General features: G+C 47.3%; 1 protein-coding gene across 1 annotated transcript in view; it reads left to right on the top strand.

Annotated features, from left to right (window-relative positions):
* Pygb (phosphorylase, glycogen; brain) overlaps positions 1 to 24,095 on the top strand; it is a 44,220-nt gene that overhangs the window by 13,630 nt on the left and 6,495 nt on the right. The window contains exons 3-16 of the mRNA XM_013027110.1: positions 4,602 to 4,680; positions 7,962 to 8,065; positions 9,088 to 9,219; positions 9,609 to 9,720; positions 10,190 to 10,272; positions 11,312 to 11,455; positions 11,949 to 12,041; positions 13,290 to 13,436; positions 14,515 to 14,678; positions 15,089 to 15,203; positions 16,075 to 16,176; positions 16,875 to 17,022; positions 18,672 to 18,730; positions 22,584 to 22,725. Coding sequence (XP_012882564.1) covers positions 4,602 to 4,680; positions 7,962 to 8,065; positions 9,088 to 9,219; positions 9,609 to 9,720; positions 10,190 to 10,272; positions 11,312 to 11,455; positions 11,949 to 12,041; positions 13,290 to 13,436; positions 14,515 to 14,678; positions 15,089 to 15,203; positions 16,075 to 16,176; positions 16,875 to 17,022; positions 18,672 to 18,730; positions 22,584 to 22,725 — 1,624 coding nt within the window. The remainder of the gene's footprint in view (positions 1 to 4,601; positions 4,681 to 7,961; positions 8,066 to 9,087; positions 9,220 to 9,608; positions 9,721 to 10,189; positions 10,273 to 11,311; positions 11,456 to 11,948; positions 12,042 to 13,289; positions 13,437 to 14,514; positions 14,679 to 15,088; positions 15,204 to 16,074; positions 16,177 to 16,874; positions 17,023 to 18,671; positions 18,731 to 22,583; positions 22,726 to 24,095) is intronic.

Below are 24,095 nucleotides of genomic sequence, written 5' to 3'. Positions count from 1 at the left end.
GTTTCAGCGATCTCATTGGGCCTGAGGTGAGGCAGTGTATCATGGTGGCAGGAGCTTGTGGTGGGAAAGGATACTTACTCCATGGCAACCAGAAAGCAGAGAGAGAGCGCAAACAGAGGTAGTAATGAATGAATACCTTTCAGGGCATGGCCCAGTCACCTGCTTCCTCTAACTAGTCTCCACCTCGTAATGTCCATTCTGCTGTGCACTCACTAGTGAATTCATCCATAGATGAGATCAGGGTTCTCATGATATAGTCACCTCTCAAGACCCCACCTGCATTGAGTACCTACACAATCTTGTGGGGACATATCTTATGCAGTCCATAGCAAAGACTTAGTGGACAATAGCAGCTGCAGCATATAATTTCAAATAGGGCCACAAAACAGAACAGGGCATTTCCCCTAACATGGGAAGCTATTGCTTAAAATGTTCTACCAAAATAAGGGTTACATTTTTGGTGATAATAAGATTTGGTGATACTAAGATAATATAGCCCTTACACTCACTTGGTTTGCCTGTTTACTCAGCTGCCATTCTACCTCTTTAGCCACATCTCCAGCCTGGCTTTTTGCTGGTTATTTTGGAGTTGGAGTCTCACAGACTATTTTTTCTGCCTGGCTAGGCTCAAACTGTTTTCCACCAGATCTCAGCCTCCTGAGTAGCTTGGATTACAGGCATCAGCCACCAGCATCTGGTCATTTATACTATTCTGCAACTACCACTACTATCCATCTCCAGAAAAATCTTCATTTTCCCAGACTGAAACTATATACCTAATTAAAAAGTAACTTTCTATTTCCTTCTCTTCAGGCTTTGGAAACTAACATTTTGATTTTTATTAATGTGTTCTGCTCTAGGTATTTTATGAGACTGACGCGCTACCTACTGCGCTAACGAGGCTCTCTAGGTATTTTATAAGAATGGAATCATATGCTGGGCACTGGTGGCTTACACCTGAGATTCTTATATCTAATTATCTAGAAAAAAAGCTGGAAGTAGAAATGTGGCTTGAGTGGTAGAGAACAAGCTATAGGGAAAAAGCCAAAAGCACAAGGGCAAGTTCAAGCCCCAGTACCAGTAGTACCACAAAAAAGTGAAATCACAGAACGTATGTGCTTTGGTAACTGGCTTATTTCACACAGTAAAATGTCCTGTTCATCTGTGTTGCAGCTTATGTCAGTACTTCATTGTTTTTTCAGGCTGAATAATTTTCAATGATATATAAGTACTATATTTTGTGTATTTGTTCATCTTTTGATTACTGTGAATAATGCTACTGTGAATGGTGTACAAACACCTGTCCAATTCCTTGCTTTTACTACTTTGAGAGGTGGATGATTGAATCATGTGATTTCTGTACCTTTTTCACAGTGGCTATACCATTTTATAGAAATGCACAAAGAATTTATTTTATTTCCACATCTTCACCAATGAAATTCCCTCCCTCCTTCCCTCTCTTCCTCACTTCTCTCTCTCCCTTTTGCTGGTCCCCTGGACCTGGGTGCTGTCCCTAAGCTTTAGTGCTCAAGACTAGCACTCTACCACTTGCGCCACAGCTCCACTCTTGGCTTTTTGTGGTTAATTAAGAGATAAATCTCACAGACTTTCCTGCACAAGCTGCCTTTGAACTATGATCATCAAATCTCAGCCTTCTGAATAGCCAGGATTACAGGAATGAATCGCTAGTACATTGCTCACAGTGTGGTTTTCTTTGCCATTTCTCTAATTATTAGTGATGTTGAGCACATATTCATAAGCTTATTGCCTATTGGTTATCTTATTTGAAGAAAAATCAGTTCAAGTCTAGTGCCCCCCCTTTTTTTTGGCCTGTCCTGGAGCTTGAACTCAGGGCCTAACCATTGACCCTGAGCTTCTTTTGCTCAAGGCTAGCACTTTACCACTTGAGCTACAGTACCATATCTGGCATTTTTTGTTTATGTGTGCTGAGGAGTCAAATACGGGGCTTTATGCATGCTACACAAGCACTCTACCACTAAGCCACATTCCCAGATCCTAGTGCCCATTTCAAAATAAGGTTTTTTAATTGTTATTTTTGTCTGGGTCAGTCCTAAGACTTGAACTCAGGGCCTAGGCACTGTCCCTGAGCTTTTGTGCTCAAGACTAGAACTCTACCACTTGAGCCACAGCTCCACTTTTGGCTTTTTTAATGGTTAATTGGAACTAAGAGTCTAATAGACTTTCCTGCTCAAGCTGGCTTTGAACTGTGACTCTTAGATCTCAGCCTCCTGAGTAGCTAGGATTACAGGTGTGAGCCACAAGCATCTGGCCAGGTTGTTTCTTGGTATTGAATTTTAATCCATTGGATATTGAATTTTCTATCCATTCTTGATACTTATGGTTTGTTAAATATGTGGTTGGCAAATTTTTTTTCTACTCTGTGAGTAGGAAAAAACTATAGTGTCCTATGGTTCACAACATTTAAAAACCTGTATGAAGTCCTGCTTGTTTTTTCACGTTCCCTTTACCTTTGGTGTCACACATGACCAGTTTTTCCATATATATATATATGTGGATATATATATATATATGCTAAGGTGATGTACAGAGGGGTTACAGGTACATACATAAGGTAATAAGTACATTTCTTGTCAAACTTTGTTACCACTTCCCTCAATTTTCTCCTACTTTCCCTCCCCTGGCCACCTCCCAAATTGTACAGATCATTTCCAACATATTGTCTTGTGTATATTGCTGTTGCATATAAAAAAATTAGAAACCTTTATGAAGTCCTGCTTTTTTCATGTTTCTTTGCCTTTGGTATCACACATGACCAGTTCTTTGTTTCTTTTTTTAAGGAAGGTATGACAAAACAATTCAACAGAGAACAGTCATTTCAGCAAGTGATGCTGGATATTTGATATTTACATGCAAATGATAAGAGTTGAACACCTACCTCACATTGCATACAGATTAAAGCTCAAAATGGATCAGGCTAAACAAAAGAGCTAAACTCTGAAACCTTTAAAAGAATATGTAGAGAAGAGGCAGTGGTTTTTTAGTTACAATGTCAAAAGCACAAACAAAAGCCAACACATTGGGCTTCATCAAAACTTAAAATTTGTATTCATCAAATATGAAGATAGTAGAGCTTGGTTTAATCTGTAGCTCCTAAAAAAGAGGAGGAAAGGGAAAGAACAGACACCATACAAAATGGGAGAACATTTTGTAAATCATGAATCTGTGCTGGATGTGGTAGCCATTCCTGTTGTCTGAGCTCCTTGGGAGTCTGGAAAGGGAGGATTTCTTGAGCCTAGGATTTAGAAACCAAGCTAAGTAACATAGTATGACAATGTTAAAAAATAAGCAAACGATCTGATAATGAATGGTTTGTGTATCTAAAATATATAAAGAACTCTTTCAGCTCAAAAATGAAAAGACAATGCAGTTTAAAAATGAGTGAAGGTCTTAAATGGACATTTTTCCAAAGCTAAAAATGGTCAACAAGCACATTAAAAGATGCTCTTTGTTGTTAGTACCAAAGAAATGCAAACCAAAACCAGGCCACTTAATGACCACTAGAATGATATAAGGACAGAAGGATGGAGGACAAGTGTTGGTTAAGATACCAAAGTGGAGCCCTCATATACTGTTGCTGATGTAATTAGAAAATGCTGGTTGCAGTCATTTTGAAAGTGATCCAGCAGTTACTCAACAAGTCAAGCATGGAATTACCATTTAACCTAGCAATTACACTCCAAGGTATATGCCTGAGAGATATGAAATCATATCTACACATAAAATATACATGAATTTCATAGCAGCATAGATATTCACAATAAACCAAAGTGGAAATCATAGAGATGTTCATCAGTTGATAAATGGATAAACAGAATGTAGTATAGCCATATCGTACTGAACAGCAGGGATGAGGATGTAGCTCAGTGACAGAGAGCTTACCTAACCTACACTAGACTCTGGGTTCAATCCCCAGCAACCTCCTAATAAAAGCTGATTGAAGTGCTGATATCTACTTACATAGTTGAACATTGACAGTGTTATGTGCTTGAAAGCTGGCCATCAAAGGTCACATATTGGGTGTTTACATTTAGATATCTGCAGTGGGCAATGCATGAGACAGAAAGTAGATAAGAAAGGTTTCCTTTGGTGTTATAAACTTAAAAGGGTTACCCACTTGGGCAAAATTTTGTCCCTTTTTAAAAAATTGGCTCATGTGGGTTTTTTTTAAATATCTCCACACATGTTAACACTATATTTCAATCAATGCTATGCCTTGTGTAATACTAAATTTAATACTGGGTTTTTAATTCTAAAAGAAAGATACTTGTGGGCTAGGAACATAGCTTAATGGTAGAGTGCTTGCCTAGTATGCATGAATCCCTGGGTTCAATTCCTCCATATAAACTGAAAAAGCCAGAAGTGGTGCCATGGCTCTAGTGGTAGAGTGTTACGCTCAGGGACAGTGCCCAGGCTCGGAGTTCAAGCCCCAGGATTGGCACCAAAAAAAAAGAAAGATACTTGTTTTTGGTGTAAGCTCTCAAGATTTAAACATCTTTCAACGTAGTGTTTGAGGGAAATATAAAGTAATACTGCTGAAATTCTGCCTTTTTTGTTCACAGTTGGGGTTGGACATGGAGGAGCTAGAGGAAATAGAAGAGGATGCTGGCCTTGGGAACGGGGGCCTGGGACGGCTGGCAGGTAACCCACCCTTGTCTTTCCAACCTTTTGTCTTTGTGGAGGATCAGATGGCCAGACCAAGAACAAGTCTGCCCCTGACTCCAGCTGTCAGGGTAAACTGGCCTCCCAGCGTGCATGTTCTTCTGTTCTGTTCCCAGCGTCTGTTCTTCTGGTCAAAATCTTTTCACTAGTGGAGGAAAAAAAAGTGGGAGATGTCCATTTTCTTTAGTACTAGGGCATTTCACACTTAATAGGGTCAGGCCAGCTGGTGCTAAGAAAGTGTCCAGTGTGCTGACCGCCTTGCAGGACAGAGGGCTAGAAGCCTGATACGTGTCTCTGACTTCGAGTGCTACAGCTCACTCTCTTGCTGTAGGCCCTGGCACTGGCCTAGCAGTTGCGCCTTTTCAGGCATATCATGTGCTCACTCCAGTCCCTGCACTTGAGAGAATCCCCAGTTGAGTTTTCTGTTTTAATTATCTCTGCCACCCTTCCCTAGAAGAGGGAGCAACATAAAGAACATGGAAATGGGGACAGCAGTGTGGGTTTGTGGCCCTTTGTGTAGAGGGATGAGGGAGTGTCCTGGGCCTAGTCATTTTCAGTCCCAATACCTTTTGCCAATTGCCATAAACTGAGGTCCATCCTAAAAAATAAAAATACCTGTAGGGAAGTGGAACTGTGTCGCAAAGTGGTAGAGGGCTGGCCTTGAGCAAAAGAACTCAGAGGCAGCGCCCAGGCCCTGAGTTCAAGCCCCACAACTGACGCCCCCGCCCCACAAGAAATACCTGTATGGTTTTCAAATTTTACCTTAAATTTGTCAAAATGTTGAATATATTTTTCTTGAATAAACAGCACATGAATCTAGATAAAGAAAAACTTGGCCCCTCCTGCCCTATCCCCACGTGAGTCCTCCGCACCATCCTCATATGCCGTGTACTTAAGCAAGGCACATCCTGCCATTGCTGCCTTCCCTCCCCAAGACCATGCCAGGCTGGCAGAGCATAGCGTGCACTCCTTGAGTGTCAGCTGCGTATTTAGTCATCCCCTGCTGGGGACTAAGCTGCTAGCATCTCAGCATCCCATTCCCCCAGCACTGTGACATTGAATTGTGCATCACAAACTTCCTACTTTATCCTTCCTCCGCAAATATAGAACTTTTCGTTATAGGGTGGAGAACGTCACAGCCTCCTTGGTCTCTTCTGGCATCTATATGCTTCTTAAAAGCCCTGGGACAGCTCTAGGGATGGCTGGTAAGCCCAGTCTCTGAGCTTGAGGCTGATCCACTTTCTGACCTTGGGGATCTGCCCACAGTAGAATGGTGCCTTCCACTTTTCCAGGCACTTTATCCTGCCACTTTCCTCCAATATGTCCTGAATTAGTGGTGCCCCTCCTCCACTTCCAGAGTCCTCTGTAGCCTCCTGCAAATGACCTGCTGCCTGCTAGGACCCCTCCCACCATGGCAGACCCAAGCAGCATCAAGCCGACCATGGTTTGATGTCCGTTTCCCTCCTACAATTCTGAGTCTTCTTACAAGAGCATGAGTCTTTGATTTGTTGATCTTTCTCACCTGTCTTCTCAGCAGAGCAGCTGACACTCAGGTGTCTGCTTGTTTGATGAACTGGATGTTTATTTTCTAGTGTTCCTGTGATGGGTCCTTCTTTCTTCTGTCCTTTCCTTTTCCTTCCCCTACTTTCCTTCTAGTATTAAGGATTGAACCCAGGGACTTGCATATGCTTAGGCAAGTGCTGTATCACTGAGTAACGTGCCCAGTGCTTTTTTTATCCAGAAATTTAGTGAGGTATCTTTCTGAGTTTTTTGTTTTGCAGGACTGGAGTTTGAACTCTGGGCCTTGCATTTGTTAGTCAGTTCCTCAACTACCTGAACCATATCTTCAGCCTTTTTACTTTCATTAGTGTTTTTTTTTTTTGTTGTTGTTGTTGTTTTGGTCAGTCATGGGCATGAACTCTGGGCCTGGGCACTGTCCCTCGGCTCTTCAGCACAAGGCTAACACTGCCACTTGAGCCACAGCACCACTTCTGGCCTTTTCTGTTTATGTGGTGCTGAGGAATTGAACCCAGGGCCTTATGCATGCAAGGCAAGCACTCTACCACTGAGCCACCTTCCCAGCCTCTCTTTAATTAGTTTTTGAATAGGGTCTTGCATTCATGTCCAGGCAGGTTTAGACTACAACCTTACTGCTTAGGATTTTGCAAGAGCTGGCATGTTAGGCATGCATACCATGCCTAGCTTCTCATTGGTTAAGATGAGGGTCTCCCAAACTTTTTGCCTGAGCTAGCTTTGCATTGAGATCCTCTTAATCTCCTAAGTAGCTAGGATTTCAGTGTAAGCCATTGTACCCAGTTCCAGCTGAATCTTCATGTAAAACATTGTGTTTGTTTTGTTTCTCTCTCAAGTTTTAATTGGAACAAGGGCTGAATTTGGTAACATGTTACTTCCCCTACATTCTGGGACCCTAGCTGCGCTTTAGACCTTGGGTATTTGAATGTTCTAGGCCATGAACTACATGTCATTAATTTCCAGACCTGCTTTCTTTTTTTTTTAATTTTTTATTATAAAGATACTATACAGAGGGTTACAGTTACATGAGTGAGGTAATGAGTACACTTCCTCTTGAACATTGTTAGCCCCTCCATTGTTTTCCCCCTACCATCCCCCCCTCCCTCCCTTCCCCGAAGTTCTTTTTTTTTTTTTTTGATTTTGATTAAGTGATTACATAATTTCTAAGTCACAAGTTAATTCTAACTTTCCTGGAGCAAATTGTCTATCACAGTCTGTAATATATAACAGTGTTCACATGTTATACACCATACATGTGATCAGCAGCATGGGGATATTTAGTAGTGGTTCAACCAGATGAGCAGGAGTTCTTTGTTTCTTAAGTCCTGTTAGTTTTGTCGTATCACCTAACATTTTGGATTTAGCATCCACTTATCAGGGAGCAGACCTGCTTTCTTAACATGTAGAGAGGACTCTATGTGGAGAGGTGAGGAGGCCTCATGCCTTAGTGCATGTGTCTGAGAGAGAGCTGGCAGGGAGAAATGGGTCTTGGCCAATAAAGAGGTACCTGGCCTTATCATGATCTCTGTGGGACTCTTTTTCCTCCTGTCTTCTCCCACATCTATGCCTTGGTATTTTCTTGGCATAGCCTCCGGCTTTCAAGGTCAGAGTGTTCGCTTTCATGAAACTGAGCTGGTTGTGTTCACTACTGACTCTGTTACCTCCCAAGAGGCCTTGGTTCCCAGCAACCTCAATCTCTGCTGATAGTCTGTGATTGGATTTTTCAGCCTGTTTCCTTGATTCAATGGCCACCCTGGGGCTGGCAGCATATGGCTACGGGATCCGCTACGAATTTGGGATTTTTAACCAGAAGATTGTCAATGGCTGGCAGGTGAGTTCACTGGTTTCCAGCTCTCCTCAGGTATTGTTTCAGTTAGCTGTCCTGCTGTATACTCACTGGACAACCTGCAAATGGTCTGCAAAGTGCAGCAGGAAGGCAGCCAGCTGTGCTGGGCACTTCCGGTTCTGCCTGGCTCTGGCCAAGTTGGTTCCTGTGTAGGCTCTTGCAGACATGGTGACAGGGAAGTCAGATGGGCCAGGACATAGGAGACTGAGTCTTACAGGAGTCCCTGCAGCAAAGAGTAGGATGCTATGAGTTGCATGCTTGCTTCTAGGGGTATCCGGACATGGATAGAGGGCAGTGCTTTTGGGGTTCATCTTCAGGGGCAGTTGACTTGGCGTAATTAGAAAAGCAGTTTATTATAGATTTCATTCCTACCTTCTGCATTCACTCCTGACATGAATGAGGGGACTGTACCTCGTAAGATCAGAGGCCCTTGGGGAGAGTGAACCTTAGTTAAAGCATTAAACTGCAGCAAGTGAGGTGGTCAGGACCGTGTCAGTGAGAAGGGACTGATCTCAACCTGCAGTCTCCCTAAACTCAGCCAGGCCAAGGGCACTTCAGAATAGAAGTCAGAGGTCTTCCAGTTGGGTGGAGAATAATTTACTTAATATTTTTGGGGTCAGGTGTTGTGGCACATACCTATAATCTCAGCTATTCAGGAGGCTGAGATAGAACAATCATGAGTTCAGGGCCATCCTGGGCAACTTAGTGAAACCTTATCTCAAAAAAAAAAGAAAATCAAGCTGGGTGCTAGTGGCTCATGCCTGTAACCTAAACTACTCAGGAGGCTGAGATCAGGATTACAGTTGGAAGCCAGGCCAGGCAGGGAAGCCCATGAGACTTTGCAGTTAGCCGCCAGAAAACGAGAACAATACCCGGGCCCTGAGTTCAAGCCTTCCACCTGACCCCCCCAAAAAAATTGGACCCTAAAAGTCACAGATGAAGTAGGGCTGGGATTAGGAGCAGAAGGTGTGGTAATAGATACCCCTAGCTGTTCGTTCCCCCTGCAGGTTGAAGAGGCTGATGACTGGCTCCGCTACGGCAACCCCTGGGAGAAAGCCCGGCCCGAGTACATGCTTCCCGTTCACTTCTACGGGAGAGTGGAGCACACCCCTGATGGCGTGAAGTGGCTGGACACGCAGGTACTGCACGGGGACTACCCTGCTAACTCGTGTTGCTTACTAGCAGAACCCAAAAACATACTTGTCTTGATAGTGATAGGGCCTTTTCCCCTTGCGTATATGAGAATAGCTCCCCAAATACCTCTGGGAAGCTTCACCTTCTGGTGCCATGTTTGGCTCATGGCTCTCTGAGCTGTCAGAGCTTTGGGTATTTGAGCCAGGCCTGGGCCAATGTCCTGGACCAGTGTTCAGATCCTCCCTCTTGGCCAGGCCCTGGAGTCCCAGGTCTCATGGCATATATTGGAGAGGCTTGTAGAGAAGTTGGAGCCTCCCTAGCAGGGGACATGACGGCTAAGAAAGGGACAGGGTCCCTGTAGCCTCAACCCTGAGTGTCTCTTCCCTGTGGTCAGGTGGTGCTCGCCATGCCCTACGACACCCCAGTACCCGGCTATAAGAACAACACTGTCAACACCATGAGGCTCTGGTCCGCCAAGGCGCCCAATGACTTCAAGCTGCAGGATTGTACGTTGCACCCTGCTCCTGTTTGTGTGTGGATGACTTAGCCCCGATGCTGTGTGCTCACCACTCCATTTCCCCTCTTTGCATTCTTTGCTGGACATGCCAGCATGTCCCCTTAGTTCTCTGCAAAGCATGTGCCTGGGTGTACCTAAACTCCTCAAAGCTCCCTTGTGAGCACAGGCAGAGCGAACACAGATCCAGGGCCCAGCAGCCAGGGTTGCAGTCATTCGGACCACATATGACAAGAGAAGGGGCTGAGGACACATGTGGTGTAGGACACTATGGGATCAGCTAAGCACCACTTTTTCGGGGATGAGATGGGGTATGACAGTGGCTCTGGGGACTCCCTGCCCAGGTCCTGCTTTCTTGCCCTTCCTGAAGACGCAGCTGAGCAGCTGTGACGCTCGTGCTTAATAATTCCCCAAGAGGCCGAGAGGAGGTGTGTACTGACCCAGATGCTGTCTCTCCTTAGTCAACGTAGGGGACTACATTGAGGCTGTCCTGGACAGGAACTTGGCTGAGAACATATCCAGGGTCCTGTATCCCAATGACAATGTGAGTAGCTACTTTTCCCTCATCAGCCAGGCCTCTTTCCAGTTAGACTGTGAGCAGGAGGTCAGGCCCTTCAGCAGAGCCTGGAGCTGACCTCACACAGGCTGTGCATGTGGGGCTGCTGGCGACCCTCCCATCTAGATTGCACACTAGCTCCTGGGAGTAGGGCAGACTTGGTTATCCTTGAAGCCCTGTCAATCCGCATGAACCTCGTTTGGGTCTGAGCAGATGCTACCCAATTCAGGGTGGGCAGTGTCACTTTGTAGAGCCCGTCAGACCATGGGTTGGCCTGTGATGTACCTCTAGTGCATCACCTGGCTCCCCAAAGACTGGAAGACCCATTTGTCCCTGGCATTGCCTGGAGATGCTGCAGAGATGCATTGCACGTGCCCATCATGTGCTAGGTGGTAGTCATGCCCAGTTCTCTGGACTTAGTATCTGGCAGCTTGTTGTTGTCATTGTTGTCAGATAGGACATAGCTCATTGGTGGAGGATGTGTCTAGAACATACAAGGTTCTGGGTTTAATTCCCAACACCCCTCCGCCCCCCCCAAAAAAAAGTCATCAAAATTACCTAACTTGGTGAAGCATGCACTTTTGAAAATGAACTCTTTTATTTTACCAAAGTTAATCTGTGTACAGGTTAACAAAGACTTGTAACAAAATGAATATGGTCTGCTCCCCCTTCCCGCAGACTTAAGGTGCATTCCAGACGCTGGTTTCTGTTTAGCTGGGGCTCCTTGTGGGATCTGTCCTCTTACGATGTTTGTCCTGTGGTTTGTCATACAAGTGGTGACCCTGTGCTGACTGCCCTTCCTTCCCTGTGTTCAGAAGGTGCACAAATAGGCTTGGGTGTCAGGCAGGCTTGGCCACCTCTTGTTGAGCTAGGTGTCTGGTCTGGGCCTCCCATGGGGATCAGATGAACCCTGAACAGTAGGGACAATTGGGTTGTGCAGGACCCCTCCCAGTTTGGCATTCCCCAGTCTGAACTGGTACCTTGGCTGTGGTTGGCCTGTGCTGGTGAGTCAATCTTGTGTTGGCAGTTCTTCGAGGGGAAGGAACTCCGCCTGAAGCAGGAGTACTTCGTGGTAGCCGCTACCCTCCAGGACATCATTCGCCGCTTTAAGTCATCTAGATTTGGCTGCCGGGACCCAGTGAGAACCTGTTTCGAGACATTTCCTGACAAGGTGTGTGATTGATGGGGAGGAAGCCCCGTACAGGCAGGGACACAGGGTATTCTTAGACTCCTGAGGTTTCTTCCTCATAACCTGGGAGGGGCTGGAGCAAGCTGGCAGTGTGCCCGTGTCACAAGGTCTCATCATCCTGGGTCAGGACTGTATTCAGGGTCCTCTCCCAGGAGCTGGACAAGCACTGGTGGTGTTAAGAGCCGAGGCAGGGAGGACACATTGAAGAGCTCTTCTAGCAAATCCTGGCATTTGGAAGTCATCTTAAGCAAAGCTCAGCAGGGGAAAACCCTGTGTGGGAGGGCATGGGTCCTGCAACCCCTGCCGCCTCCTGCAGAGCATGGCTGGCTATAGAGCCAGTAGCACCCTCCTGGATTGTTCCCCAGGCCCTCTGGGTTCTGAGGCTGCTGGAGTTTTTAGGCAGATCCTTTACACGAATCACTGGATGCTCACGAGAGATGAGTCAACTGAACAGCACCCCTTGTGTGAACTGCAGGTAGCCATCCAGCTGAATGATACCCACCCTGCCCTCTCCATTCCTGAGCTCATGCGGATCCTGGTAGATGTGGAGAAGGTGGACTGGGACAAGGTGAGTAAAGAGACCAGGTCTCAGGGTGATGGTATTCTCTGTAGCCCTCCAGCCTGCACTGCTATGGTTATGAGTGGGTGAGCTGGTCCTGGGAAAGTGGCACCTCCCCAGCCTCAGCAGGGCTGAGGACTTCACCTTTGAGAGTATGGAGGCCATGGGAGGGAGTGGATCCAAGAGGTGGACGCTGTGTGGAATGGCAACACAGTAGGACAAGGGTGCTGGAGACAGGAAATGAGGAAAAGATTGATACTTTTTTTGGGTCCAGTTGTGGGGCCTGAACTCTGGGCCTGGGCACTGTCCCTCAGCTCTTCAGCTCAAGGCTAGTGCTCTACCACTTGAGCCACAGCGCCACTTCTGGCTTTTTTCTTTTTGCTTATGTGGTGCTGAGGAATCAAACCTAGGGCCTCATGCATGCAAGGCAAACGCTCTACCACTGAGCTACCTTCTCAGCCCCGATTGTGACCCTTTTTAGGGATTTTTTTTTTTAAGTCAGGTGTTGGGCCTGAACTCTAGGCCTGGGCACTGTCCCTGAGCTCTTCAGCTCTAGGCTAGCACTCTGCCATTGAACCACAGTGCCACGTCCGGCCTTGTCTGCTTATGTGGTACTGCGGAATCGAACCCAGGGTCTTATACGTGCAAGGCAAGCACTCTACCACTGAGCCACCTTCCCAGCCCACTTTTTAGGGATTCTTGGACGTGCTTTATTCTCTTAAAGTTTGGTGAAAACTACCCTAGGAGTGTTAAGAAATACATATAAGACATATGTATATTTCATTCTTAGTATGACATTATTCTAATCCATTTGTTCTCATACTTTTTTACTCCATTCATAGACTGGCCTTGGGCTGTGTGCACTCCCTATGAGGCGCGCCTAGTCCTGGGTCCTCTTCAGTCCAGGTCAGTGAAGGATGAGGCCACATGATAACCATCTCCCTCCATACTGCAGGTCACAGATCAATTTAGTAGAAATAAATAGAAACTGCTCAGCATTCTGTTGGTTTGCTGAGAGTGGAAAAGGTGATTCTCAGGGAGTAGTTTATGCATTTGTTCACACAAGAGGATATAAAATTTAGGCGTGTTATGTAAGCAGTGGAACTATAGACTTTGAGAGGGAGACCAGCCCTGCAGAGCAGGGACAGTGCCAGTGGGCACTTGCTGATGGCTCCAGGGTCTGCCTGTGATCCTAGACTGTTGCCTGCCTAGGGATCTGTTTCTAAACAAAATTGCCATGCTGTTCTCAATGTCTAGGCCTGGGAAATCACCAAGAAGACCTGTGCATACACCAACCACACTGTGTTGCCTGAGGCCTTGGAGCGCTGGCCTGTGTCCATGTTTGAGAAGCTGTTGCCAAGGCACCTGGACATCATCTATGCCATCAACCAGCGGCACCTGGATGTGAGCATTGCCAGTGGGCAGTGGTGTGGGGGGGCATCATCTACACCACTGCCATCTGCCAGTGGCGCGTGGATGTGAGCATTGGCCTGGGGGGAGGCCCACCTCCCCTAGCCTGGGAGAGGAGATGCTTACTCCTTGGGGACCTTGACTGATACCTGGCAGAATTCTTGGCTGTCTACTGCCTGACTTCCACACCGTATTGTGGGATTGATTGATTCAGGTCTTCTAAAGTCCATTTCCAAGATGGCTTTAGATAGATTTTAGTGTCTCTTCCTGGCCTGGTCTGTGTGTATCCTGACAACTCGGCAAGATTCAACAGTCCCATCTGTCCTTCTTGTGCTGTCTGCAGAGAGGACAATGGTATAGAAGCAGGAAACATGGGTTCAGGGGTAATTGTATCATATGTATGTGGTGCTGTGGATGAACCCAAGGCTATACACTAGGCAAGGACTGTTCGTGAGTTATGCCAGTATGCAGTATTGAGGTTTGAACTCAGGGCCTCACACTCACCAGGCAGGTGCTCTTATTGCTGAGCCATTCCTCCAGCTAGTTATTTGCAATATATGCTGTTGCTTCCTACCCAGACATGTACCTATACTACTAGGACAACAGTTGCATGCCACTATGTCCAGCTATCAAGAACTCGGCCTGGATTGGTCTTAAATCACAGTCTTCACAGTCTGAGTCTCTCATCCAGCTAGGAATACAGAGTGAGCTATGGCACTTTAACCTTTGGGTGAGAAAACAGCCATCCTTTTGGTGGAAATGTAGTTGAGTGCTGCTTAGCTTACTGGGGCACTGTACTAGCTTCTTCCTTGTAAAATAAATGGCACATCCCCACCCTGCCAATATCTGTCCTTAGTGCAGCTTTGTAAGTCCCATTCCAGGCCCAGGACCTCCCCCAGGGTGAAGCCTGTGAGGGTGATCATCCTTCCAGGATGTGGGGCCCCATAGGGTGTCTGAGTACAGGTCTGTGTGTAGCAGCCCCTGGGCTACAGGGATGCAGATATGGTGGGCTGTCCCCTGGTTTGCTGTGAGGTGTTGAACCTACACCCTTGCTCTGTGTTCTTGGCCTCAGCACATAGCTGCCCTGTTTCCTGGGGATGTAGACCGCCTGAGAAGGATGTCTGTGATCGAGGAAGGAGACTGCAAACGAATCAACATGGCACACCTATGTGTGATTGGGTCCCACGCTGTGAATGGTGTGGCCAGAATCCACTCAGAGATCGTGAAGCAATCTGTGTGAGTGAGAGGCTTTCCTAGAGCTTGGTGGGTACCTTTCCAATAGCTAGGCTTGGCTCGAAAACTGTCTGCTACACACACATGACCGAGATACATGGCACAGTCCCACGCCACTCACTTGTGAGATGAAGGCACCCACCTTACCCCCAGGCTCACCTGTGACAAGAGGGTGGCGCTGGGCAGTCTAGTCAGGCGTTAATGCTCTATCTGCTGCCAACCACATTCCACCAGCACCTCATCTGGGGAGTTGTGTAGGGCTTGGGTAAATGGTGGTCAGGGGCTAGAAATGATCCATGAGCACTGAGACTACAGCATGATGGCCAGTTCAGGACCTCACGGGGGTCTCCTGAGAACCACCTTACATTCTCATGTACGCATCTGTGACAGTTTCCTGTTTTCTGTGTTTGTAGCTTTAAGGATTTTTATGAGCTGGAGCCAGAGAAGTTCCAGAATAAGACAAATGGTATCACACCTCGGCGGTGGCTATTGCTGTGTAACCCTGGGTTGGCGGACATCATCGTGGAAGTGAGTCTTGGCCTGGCTTTGTGTCCTATTGGGACACAAGGGGACACCGGAAGTCCTAGATCATAATTATAGGCTGTAGCTGTCACTGGCAGCATCATTGAGCCCTTCACTGAGTGGTGGTTGTGAACCCATGGCAGTTTGGCCCTGGAAAGGCTCAGGGTAGGCTCCTGGGTACAGATAGACTTCTTTCCCTCTGCCATGTGTCCAGGTTCAGAAGCTTGCATAGGCTTTGGATGGGGCCAGGGTGCTGTTGAGGGGCAGCCATGGGCCTCATTGACTATGCTAGGGGAGATAGGAAGCCCAAGTCATTACAGCTTCTTTCCATGTGCCTACAGGCGCTGTGCAAGAGTCAGGCCTGCACAGGTGGCTGTGGGTGTGGTACCCAAGGACTCTCTCAAAAGGACAAGCAGTATCCTGAGGCTGCTGAGGGGAGGTTGCCCGACAGAGGCTCAGATCGGGGAGGGCTTTTCCCAGGAGCAACACAGGGAAGATATGATACAGTGCCAGGGCCTCCTTGGGATCTAGAAGACAAAGAGATGTTACAGAGAGGCCGAGTCAGCCCTGGAGCCTCTGCTAGGTAGTTAGAAACTGCTGCTTTATGAGAGAAGACACCCCCTCACTCCTGCTGGTCCCAGGTGTCAACGATCATGGGAGTCAAAGACAGAGGGAAGTTGATGAGTTCACCGGACATGATTGAGATGTTAGACTTGGACATTCCTAGGGGAGCCACTGAGCAAGCTGAAGCCAGGGCAGGGCTCTCCTTGCCACATGGCCATGGGAGTGAGGGTCCTGAGGAAGCAGAGGCATGAGGTGACAGACGGAAGGAAGCTAGGGCTTGAACAGATGCCACATGTCCATTTCGTGTTTCCAGAGAATCGGAGAGGACTTCCTGACTGACCTGAGCCAACTGAAGAAGCTGCTGCCACTGGTCAGTGATGAGGCATTCATCAGGGATGTGGCCAAGGCCAAGCAGGTAGGCCTGCACAGCACTTCAGTCTGCCTCCCTTGGTTCATACCACAGCCTGTGTGGGCCCTTTCGGCACCCTCAAGAATCTGGGAAAAGCCCCTCACCAGGGATCAGGGAGTTAGGGATCCATTCTTTCCAGAAGAGGACTCTGCTGACCTCTGGTCATCAATGGGCCGGTTTTAGCAGCCCCCAGCCATTCTCAGCTTTATCCTGATCACTGTGTTGCCACCAGGGAGTAGAGAAGTCTCTGAAGCTACCTGCCATGGGAATCCATCACTAAACTAGAGCCAGGTCTCTATCACCCATGTGATGTCTGGCAGGATTGTGGCCTCAGTGTTGACGAGTGCCTTCAGTACCATCTCAAATGCCTACAGTGGTCTCAGAAGCATCAAACATCTCCATTTCAGTCTCTGAAACCTTTTCTTATTCCCAAGCCTCACCCTGACTCCACAACACTCTGACCAGTCCCTCCCTTCTGCTCTTGTTATGCACCAGGTTTGCACTCAGACCTTTTTTTAATTTTTGCCACTCTTGGCCCAGTATGTCCATTTTCAGTGTCACCTTTGTTCTCTGTTCTTCCCCGATGTCCTCTGCCTGCAGTGGTGTTCTCTGGGCAGAATGGAAAGCCAGTTACTGGGATCCTGAGAGCTTCCCCGGAAGTTTGTATGAACTATGTGGCCATTCTTCTCCTTCCTTTTCCCCAGGAAAACAAGCTGAAGTTCTCTGTTCACCTGGAGCAGGAGTACAAGGTGAAGATCAACCCCTCATCCATGTTTGATGTGCATGTGAAGAGGATCCATGAGTACAAGCGGCAGCTGCTTAATTGCCTGCATATCATCACCCTGTACAACCGTGAGTGTGGGTCCCAGGGAGCTTTATTTTCATTCATGGCCATGCTTTTCTGTGTGCTCAGGTAATTGATAAGCACACAAACTAAAGCTCAAGGGGTTATGGAACCTTGGAGGCCAGGGCCTCAGGGGAGGTAGGATTTTGTGGGCTCCAAGGCAGGCTTAGTTTCAACTTTAAGCTTAATATTTCTACAAGTTTTACCTTGTTTGAAAAGCTGTGGTTATTTGAGGGATTTAATTTGTACATATGAAAATTAGAATAATAGCTAGGTGTCTGTGACTTATGCCTGTACTCCTAGCTTATAAGCCAGCCTGGGCAGAAAAGTATGCCAGGTTCTTTCTCAAAAATGACTAGCAAAAAGCCAATCTAAGCAAACAAGCTGAGTGAGCATGAGGCAGGCCCTGTGTTCCAAACTCCAGTACCAGCAACAAATAGTAATAATGAAGTCAGGCATGGTGTTGCATATCTGTAATCCAGCACTAGGAGGCTAAAGTAATAGGCTGTGAGTTTGAGTCCGCCTGGGCTACATAGCAAGTTCTAGGCCAGCTCTCTTAAGGTCCTCTCGCTTAAGAAAAAAAAAAAAGACCATAAACCAGGCGTGGTGATATATGTCTATCATACCATCAGCTTTCCATTGCTGTGACAGTCAGCTTAGGAAGAAAAGTTCCTTTTGCTCAAGGTTTCAGCATATGGTCCATAGGCCCTGTTACAGCACAGTTTATCATAGTGGGACCATGTGAGAGAGGAGGCCTGATCACCCCGTGGCTGCTAAGAAGCAGAGAGTGGAAGAGACCAGGGTCCCAGTAGGTCCAGTCCCTCCAGTGACCTAACTTCCCTCTACTGGAAGGAAGTTGCCATGCTGGCAACTAAGCCTTTAGCCTGTGGGCCTCTGGGGACATTTCCAAATCCTAGCATACCCCCATGGCCCAGCTAGGCAGTCTGGGGACCGGGTCTCACTCTTCACTACTTCAGGGGCTGATGATGCCCTCTTTCAGTGTCATCAAAACACATTTACAGTATGTTTTAAAAACCTGAGTTCTGGGGCTGGGAAGGTGGCTCAAGTGGTGGTAGAGTGCTTGCCTTGCATGCATGAGGCCCCGGGTTCAATTCCTCAGCACCAGAAAAAGCCGGAAGTGGCATTGTGGCTCAAGTGGTTGGTAGAGCGCTAGCCTTGAGCTGAAGAGCTGAGGGACAGCACCCAGGCCCAGAGTTCAGCCCACAACGGACAAAAAAAAAAAAAAAGTTCTCCCATGGAAAGGTAACAATGAAATCTTCCACTACATAACTTGTTTAAGCTAAAATACATATCAAAAACCTTGGGTTCTCGTGTTCTCCCTATGCTTGAATGCTGGTGACCAGGGCCAGACAGGCTGGCAGGTTGAGCTTTCCTGGAAACACAGGCACGGCTTTTCCTGAACCTTCCAGGAAACGTGTCTGCGTGGTTCAATGGCAGTGGTCTTAGAACTTACGTACTAAGTTCCTAGCAGTGCTGGGACCACCTGCTGCAGCCACCTACCTGTGCTTCTCACACCATAACATGCTTTGCCAAACCTACCTGTCCACACTCTAGGTTGCTGGGCCACTGTACAATACTGGGTAGGGATGTCTGCTTTCACACTGTCCCACTTGAACCTCTTCCCTTTGTCCTGCAGGAATAAAGAAGGACCCAACCAAGGCCTTTGTGCCCAGGACCGTTATGATAGGGGGAAAGGTGAGGTAACATCTTTTCCACTTGTTTTGATCCTGGGCCCAGGATAACCACATGGCCCCACACTCAGAAGGCAGATGCCAGCACGCACACACACAATGCTAGGGGCACCTAACTTTTGGGGTGCTTATGGATGAGAGAAGCCCTTGACAGGGTTGGCTGAACATGAGGAAATGGGATTGGTCCTGCCTGCCCAGCCCACAGGAGTCCCCAGTGGGCATGTTGGAGGCCCCTTAGAGGGTGCACACCTTGTCCCAGCTTACTCCCAGGATTTCATGCTTTGTGATCAGGATGCTGGGTTGCTGTGGCTGATTTATCTACCACAGGCGTCCACTTCAGTATGGTTTCAGTTCATGTTAGTGTGACACAAGAATGGTGTCATTGCTTCCTTATACTTGGCCAGTGGCCGGGTCTTCACTGGGGAATGTGGGCTGCTTGGGTTGCCAGCTTTGATATGGGGTGGTCCTGGACCATGGGGCAGGTCAACAGGTAATAAGGCTGGTGTATGTGAGGGGGCACAGGTATTTTTCCCTGGCTTGCAGAACTGTTCTTCCCTTGGTTTTTTTTTTTGCAATTTTTTTATTGTGATTGATTACATAAGTTTCACAGTTTCACAGTATTGTGGGATAGTATACTTAAAGTCACAAAGACATTCTAACCTTCCTAGGGCAAATTGTCTCTATCATGGTCTATAAAGTTTGAATTCTATGAGCTTTGACAATAGTTATTTTTTCCATGTCAGGTGATATGTACATTCCTTTCCTTTTGCTCAGTGTCAGCTGTTTCCTCTTTCCCTCTGATTCCCTCCCTCCCATCACTGCCATTGAGTTGCTTAATTTGTTTTAATCAATGTCCAGTGCAACTGATGGGTCCTGCTGTTGTATGTTTTCCCTCTGGTGTCCTCCTCCTAGTTTCCCTCCAATGTGCACATATATACCATATATGTGGTCAGCAGCATCTTCCCTTGGACTTTTATCACTTGTAAAGGTAGCCACAGGGGAGACAGCTCCTCCTCAAGCCAATACCCCCTCATCTCACTTTGTTTTTGTCTCTTCCCACTCTATCACCTAGTTGTTTTTGGTTTTTTAATGCCAGTTCTGGGGCTTGAATTCAGGGCCTGGGCATTGTCCCTGATCTATTTTGCTCAAGGTTAGCAATGTACTACTTGGAGCTGCATCTCCCAGTTCCAGCTTTTTGGTGGTTAGTTGTTGATAAGAGTGTCACAGACTTTCCTGCACAGGCTGGCTTCAAATTGCAATCCTCAGATCTAAGCATCCAGAGTAGCTAGGAATACAGGAGCCACGGTGGCACCTAGCATCACCTTGTATTTTTAAAACAATTTTGGACATCCTGCTGTCTTTGTTCACTGCTATTTCAGTATGTAACATACATAGTGGTGGCTAGTGCCCATTGTCCTAGGATGTGGAGATGGGAAGAATCATGTTTGAGGCCAGCCCAAGCAAAAAGTTTATGACCTCCTCCTCCATTCCCAGTTTCAACCAGTAAGTTGAGTGTAGTGGTGTGCACCTGTCATCCCAGGTACACGAGAGGTGAAAATAGGGTCATGGTCCAGGTACAAAGGGCTAGAGGCATGGTTCAGGTGGTAGAGTGCCTGCCTAGAAGCACAAAACCCTGAGTTCAAATCTAAGTACAAGCAAAAGTTTTTAAATGTTACTATGAAAAACTTGAAACATCCATAAACCCATCTCCATTTCAGAGCATATGCCAAACATGAAGACTCTTGAATAGTTCACCCTTCCTCGTAAGAGGTCACATCAAAGCCACAGTAGTTACAAGGCTCTATTAAACATCACCACACACTACACCCACTCACTGAACAGGAAATACCATCTGCTCGGGGACCATGTACCTATTTGTCTTAGTAAAGCCACAATTGTTATTTTTATTTGAGACAGGATCTTTCTATATTTTCAGGTGGGCCTTTTTTTTTGGTCAGTCGTGGGCCTTGAACCCTGGGCTTGGGCGCTGTCCCTGTGCTCTTCAGCTCAAAGTGAGTGCTCTACTGCTTGAGCCACAGCACCACTTCTGGTTTCCTAGTGGTTTATTGGAGATAATAGTCTCACTCACGACTTTCCTGCCCAGGCTGGCTCTGTACTGTGATCCTCAGATCTCAGTCTCCTGAGTAGCTAGGATTATAGGCGTGAGCCACGGGCACCTGGCTTTCAGGCTGGCCTTGAACACCTGGGCTCAAAGGATCCTTCTGCCTAAACCTCTGGAGTAGTTGAGACTCAAGTGTGAACCATTGCTAAAGTTGTTTTTTGGTCAGTGTTGGGCATGGGCCCAGGGTCCTTGTACATGCTAGACAAGTGCTTTGCCACTGAGCAACATCCCCAACCTCACAAATCATTTTTTTGATGTCTGTTCTAGGACTTGAATTCAGGCCTGGGTGCTGCCTCTGAGCTTTTGTGCTTAAGTCTAGAGTTCTACCACTTGAACCACAACTCCACTTCAGCTTTTTTTTTTGGCTGCTAAATTGGTGATAAGATTCTCATGGGCTTTCCTTCCCAGGCTGGTTTCAAACCATGATCTTCAGATCGCAGCCTCCTGAGTAGCCAGGAATATAGGCATGAGCCACCAGTGCTCAGCCCCACAAGTATTTTTAAATGTTTTAATCAAGACCCCAGATATGGCCCTTATATTGAGATTAGTGGATATAGACCTTTATTTATTTTTGCCAGTTCTGGGGCTTGAACTCAGGTCCTGGGCACTATCCCTGAGCTTCCTTTACTCAAGGGTAGCACTCTACCACTCGAGTCACAGCTCCACTTCTGGCTTTTTTGAGTAGTTTATTGGAGATGAGAGTCTCAAGTAGTTTTTTTGCCCAGGATTGGCTTCAAACGAACCATGATTCTCAGATCTTAGCCTCCTGAGTAGTTAGGATTATAGGCCTGAGCCACCAGTGCCCAGCTAGATAATCTTTTCATGTCTTCCTTTCCTTTTCTGGTAGGTACTTGTGTTTGAACTCGGGGTCTTATACATGCTACACAAGTGCTTTACCAATGCCCCTAGCCCTTTGGTGGTTATCTTTGAGACAGGATAGACTCTTGCCTCTTACATAGGCAGTTCCTGGACTATACTGTCTGCCTATTTTATGCTTTATGTTGTAGTTGGGATAACAGTCACGTGCCACCAGGCCCTGCTTCTTCGGACTTTTCTAACTAGCTGGTCTGGAACCATGATCTTCCCAATCTTAGCATACCATGTGACTGAGAAAAACAGGTGTGTGACACCAGGTTCAGCTGTTGATTGAGAAGGGGTCTGGAGTATGCCTAGGCTTACCTCCAATTGCCATTCTCCCCATCTCAGCCTCCCAACTAGCTAGGGTTATAGTTATAAGCCACCAGCGCCTGACCCTCCCCCACACACACACCTTTTTAAAATTTTATTTTCAATACATTTGTTACAGATACTGGGTTATTATCCCTAGGCTGGCTTTTTCTGAATATATCCCTTTGGTATGGTCAGTATGTTGCCTAGTTTTCTGTATTTCCTGTAAATTAACAGTTCTAGAAGTCCTTGTTTCTTTTATCTTGCAATTTCTGAAATGCTGGCTGGAATCAGAAAATGAAGCTCGAGGGTGACAAATATCACAAGTGAGATGACTACGGAGGAGGGCTTGGTAGATGCCTTGTCCTCCGGCAGAGCCAGGCCTTCTTCTCCCAACCAGCAGGGCCACAACATGGGGCATGGCCTGCTGTCTACTGGCTAGCCCAGCACTAGGCTGCCACAGCTATTGGTTGACCCACTTGGAGACCCCTCGACACTGCCAGCTGTCCTTCCCCAGTGTGGACCCTGAACAAAGCATTTCACCTTTAACCCTTACCTTCCTTTCTAGGCAGCTCCCGGTTACCATATGGCCAAGATGATCATCAAGTTGGTCACATCCATTGGTGATGTTGTCAATCATGATCCCATTGTGGGTGACAAACTCAAAGTGATCTTCCTGGAGAACTACCGAGTGTCCTTGGCTGAGAAAGGTACCACTGGGGGGGGGGGGGGGGGGGGGGGGGGGGGTGGCAGATTCCTGCCAGGGGCCCGTGGCCAGTGGGTAGGCTGTACTGGCCAGGATCATTCTCCATTTCAGTTAGCATCAGGAGGTACTTGCTCCCATGTGGAACACATGCAGCATGCTCAAGAAGAGCCTTTGACCGTGATGCTTGCAATGTCCTCGTTTTCTGGACCTTCTCAAATCTGCCTTAGTCTGTGTTCTCCCACCTTATAGCCTCCTGCCTCTCAGCGGTGCCTGCTGCTCTTGGGTCTCTCTTGCTAGGATGTGCATCTTGCTAGTGGCTTCTCCCCACTGCCTTCCCCTCCCTGCTCACCACTACCTGTTTGCTTCTAGGTTTCTTCTTCAATCTTCCTCCTTCCCTTTCTCCCTCTCTCCCTCCCTCCCTTTCTCCCTCCTTCCCTTTCTCCCTTTGCTGGTCCTAGCATTTGAACTCAGGACCTTTTTGCTTGCTTGGGTGGAGTTCTACCACTTGAGCCATACCTCCAGCCTTTCTTTTTGCATCAGACAGACATCTTTGTGCCTGCTTTCCAGACCAGGCTGACTTGGTTTCTTTTGTGTTCAAAGAAGAACCAGCCCTATGAACAGCCTGGTGCACAGAGGTCTCCAGGAAGGCTCAAGTAACTGGGCTTGAGCCAGGCATGGTGGTGCATGCAGCTGTGTGAGAGGTGGGGGCAGGAGGACCACATGCCTAAGGCTAGCCCAGGCAAAGGAATCAAGACCTCAAAACAAAAAAACAAGACCAAAAACAAGGACAAACCCCTCAGAGCTCAAGTGGTAGGGTACTTTAAAAAGAGTAGGGAGGGGACTGGGACGTTGGCTCAGTGGTAGAGGGCTTGCCTTGCATGCCTGAGGCCCTGGGTTCAATTCCTCAGCACCACATAAGCAAAAAGAAAAAGCCAGAAGTGGTGCTGTGGCTCAAGTGGTAGAGCGCTACCCTTGAGCTGAAGAGCTGAGGGACAGCGCCCAGGCCGAGTTCAGGCCCCAAACCGACCCAAAAAAAAATTTTTTTTTGAGTAGGGAGGTTTGAGGTTTGACTAGGTGTTAGCCTGGACATTTGGCATGTTGCTAGACCTTCCTGGAACTTCTCATTTGTCTTCCTCCCCTTTCTGCTTTTTGAACTCCTCCTCACACTCACGTTGAGATCAGCTGATCTATTCCATCTTCAGAACTGGCCATGGGGCACCCATCTGGTACTTCAGCCCAGGGCCTCTTGCTTTCTCTCTGGCTCCCTAGACTTGCCCTGGGAATACACAGGCAGACCACAGGACCTGGGGGCGACACACCTGGGCCTTGTCTCAGCTGAGGACATTGAGATCAAGGTGTCCAGCCAGGGTGTAT

This window comes from Dipodomys ordii, unplaced genomic scaffold, assembly GCF_000151885.1.
Source record: "Dipodomys ordii isolate 6190 unplaced genomic scaffold, Dord_2.0 Scaffold99, whole genome shotgun sequence".
NCBI classification, from domain to species: domain Eukaryota; kingdom Metazoa; phylum Chordata; class Mammalia; order Rodentia; family Heteromyidae; genus Dipodomys; species Dipodomys ordii.
This window is presented reverse-complemented; position numbering and strand designations above follow the sequence as displayed.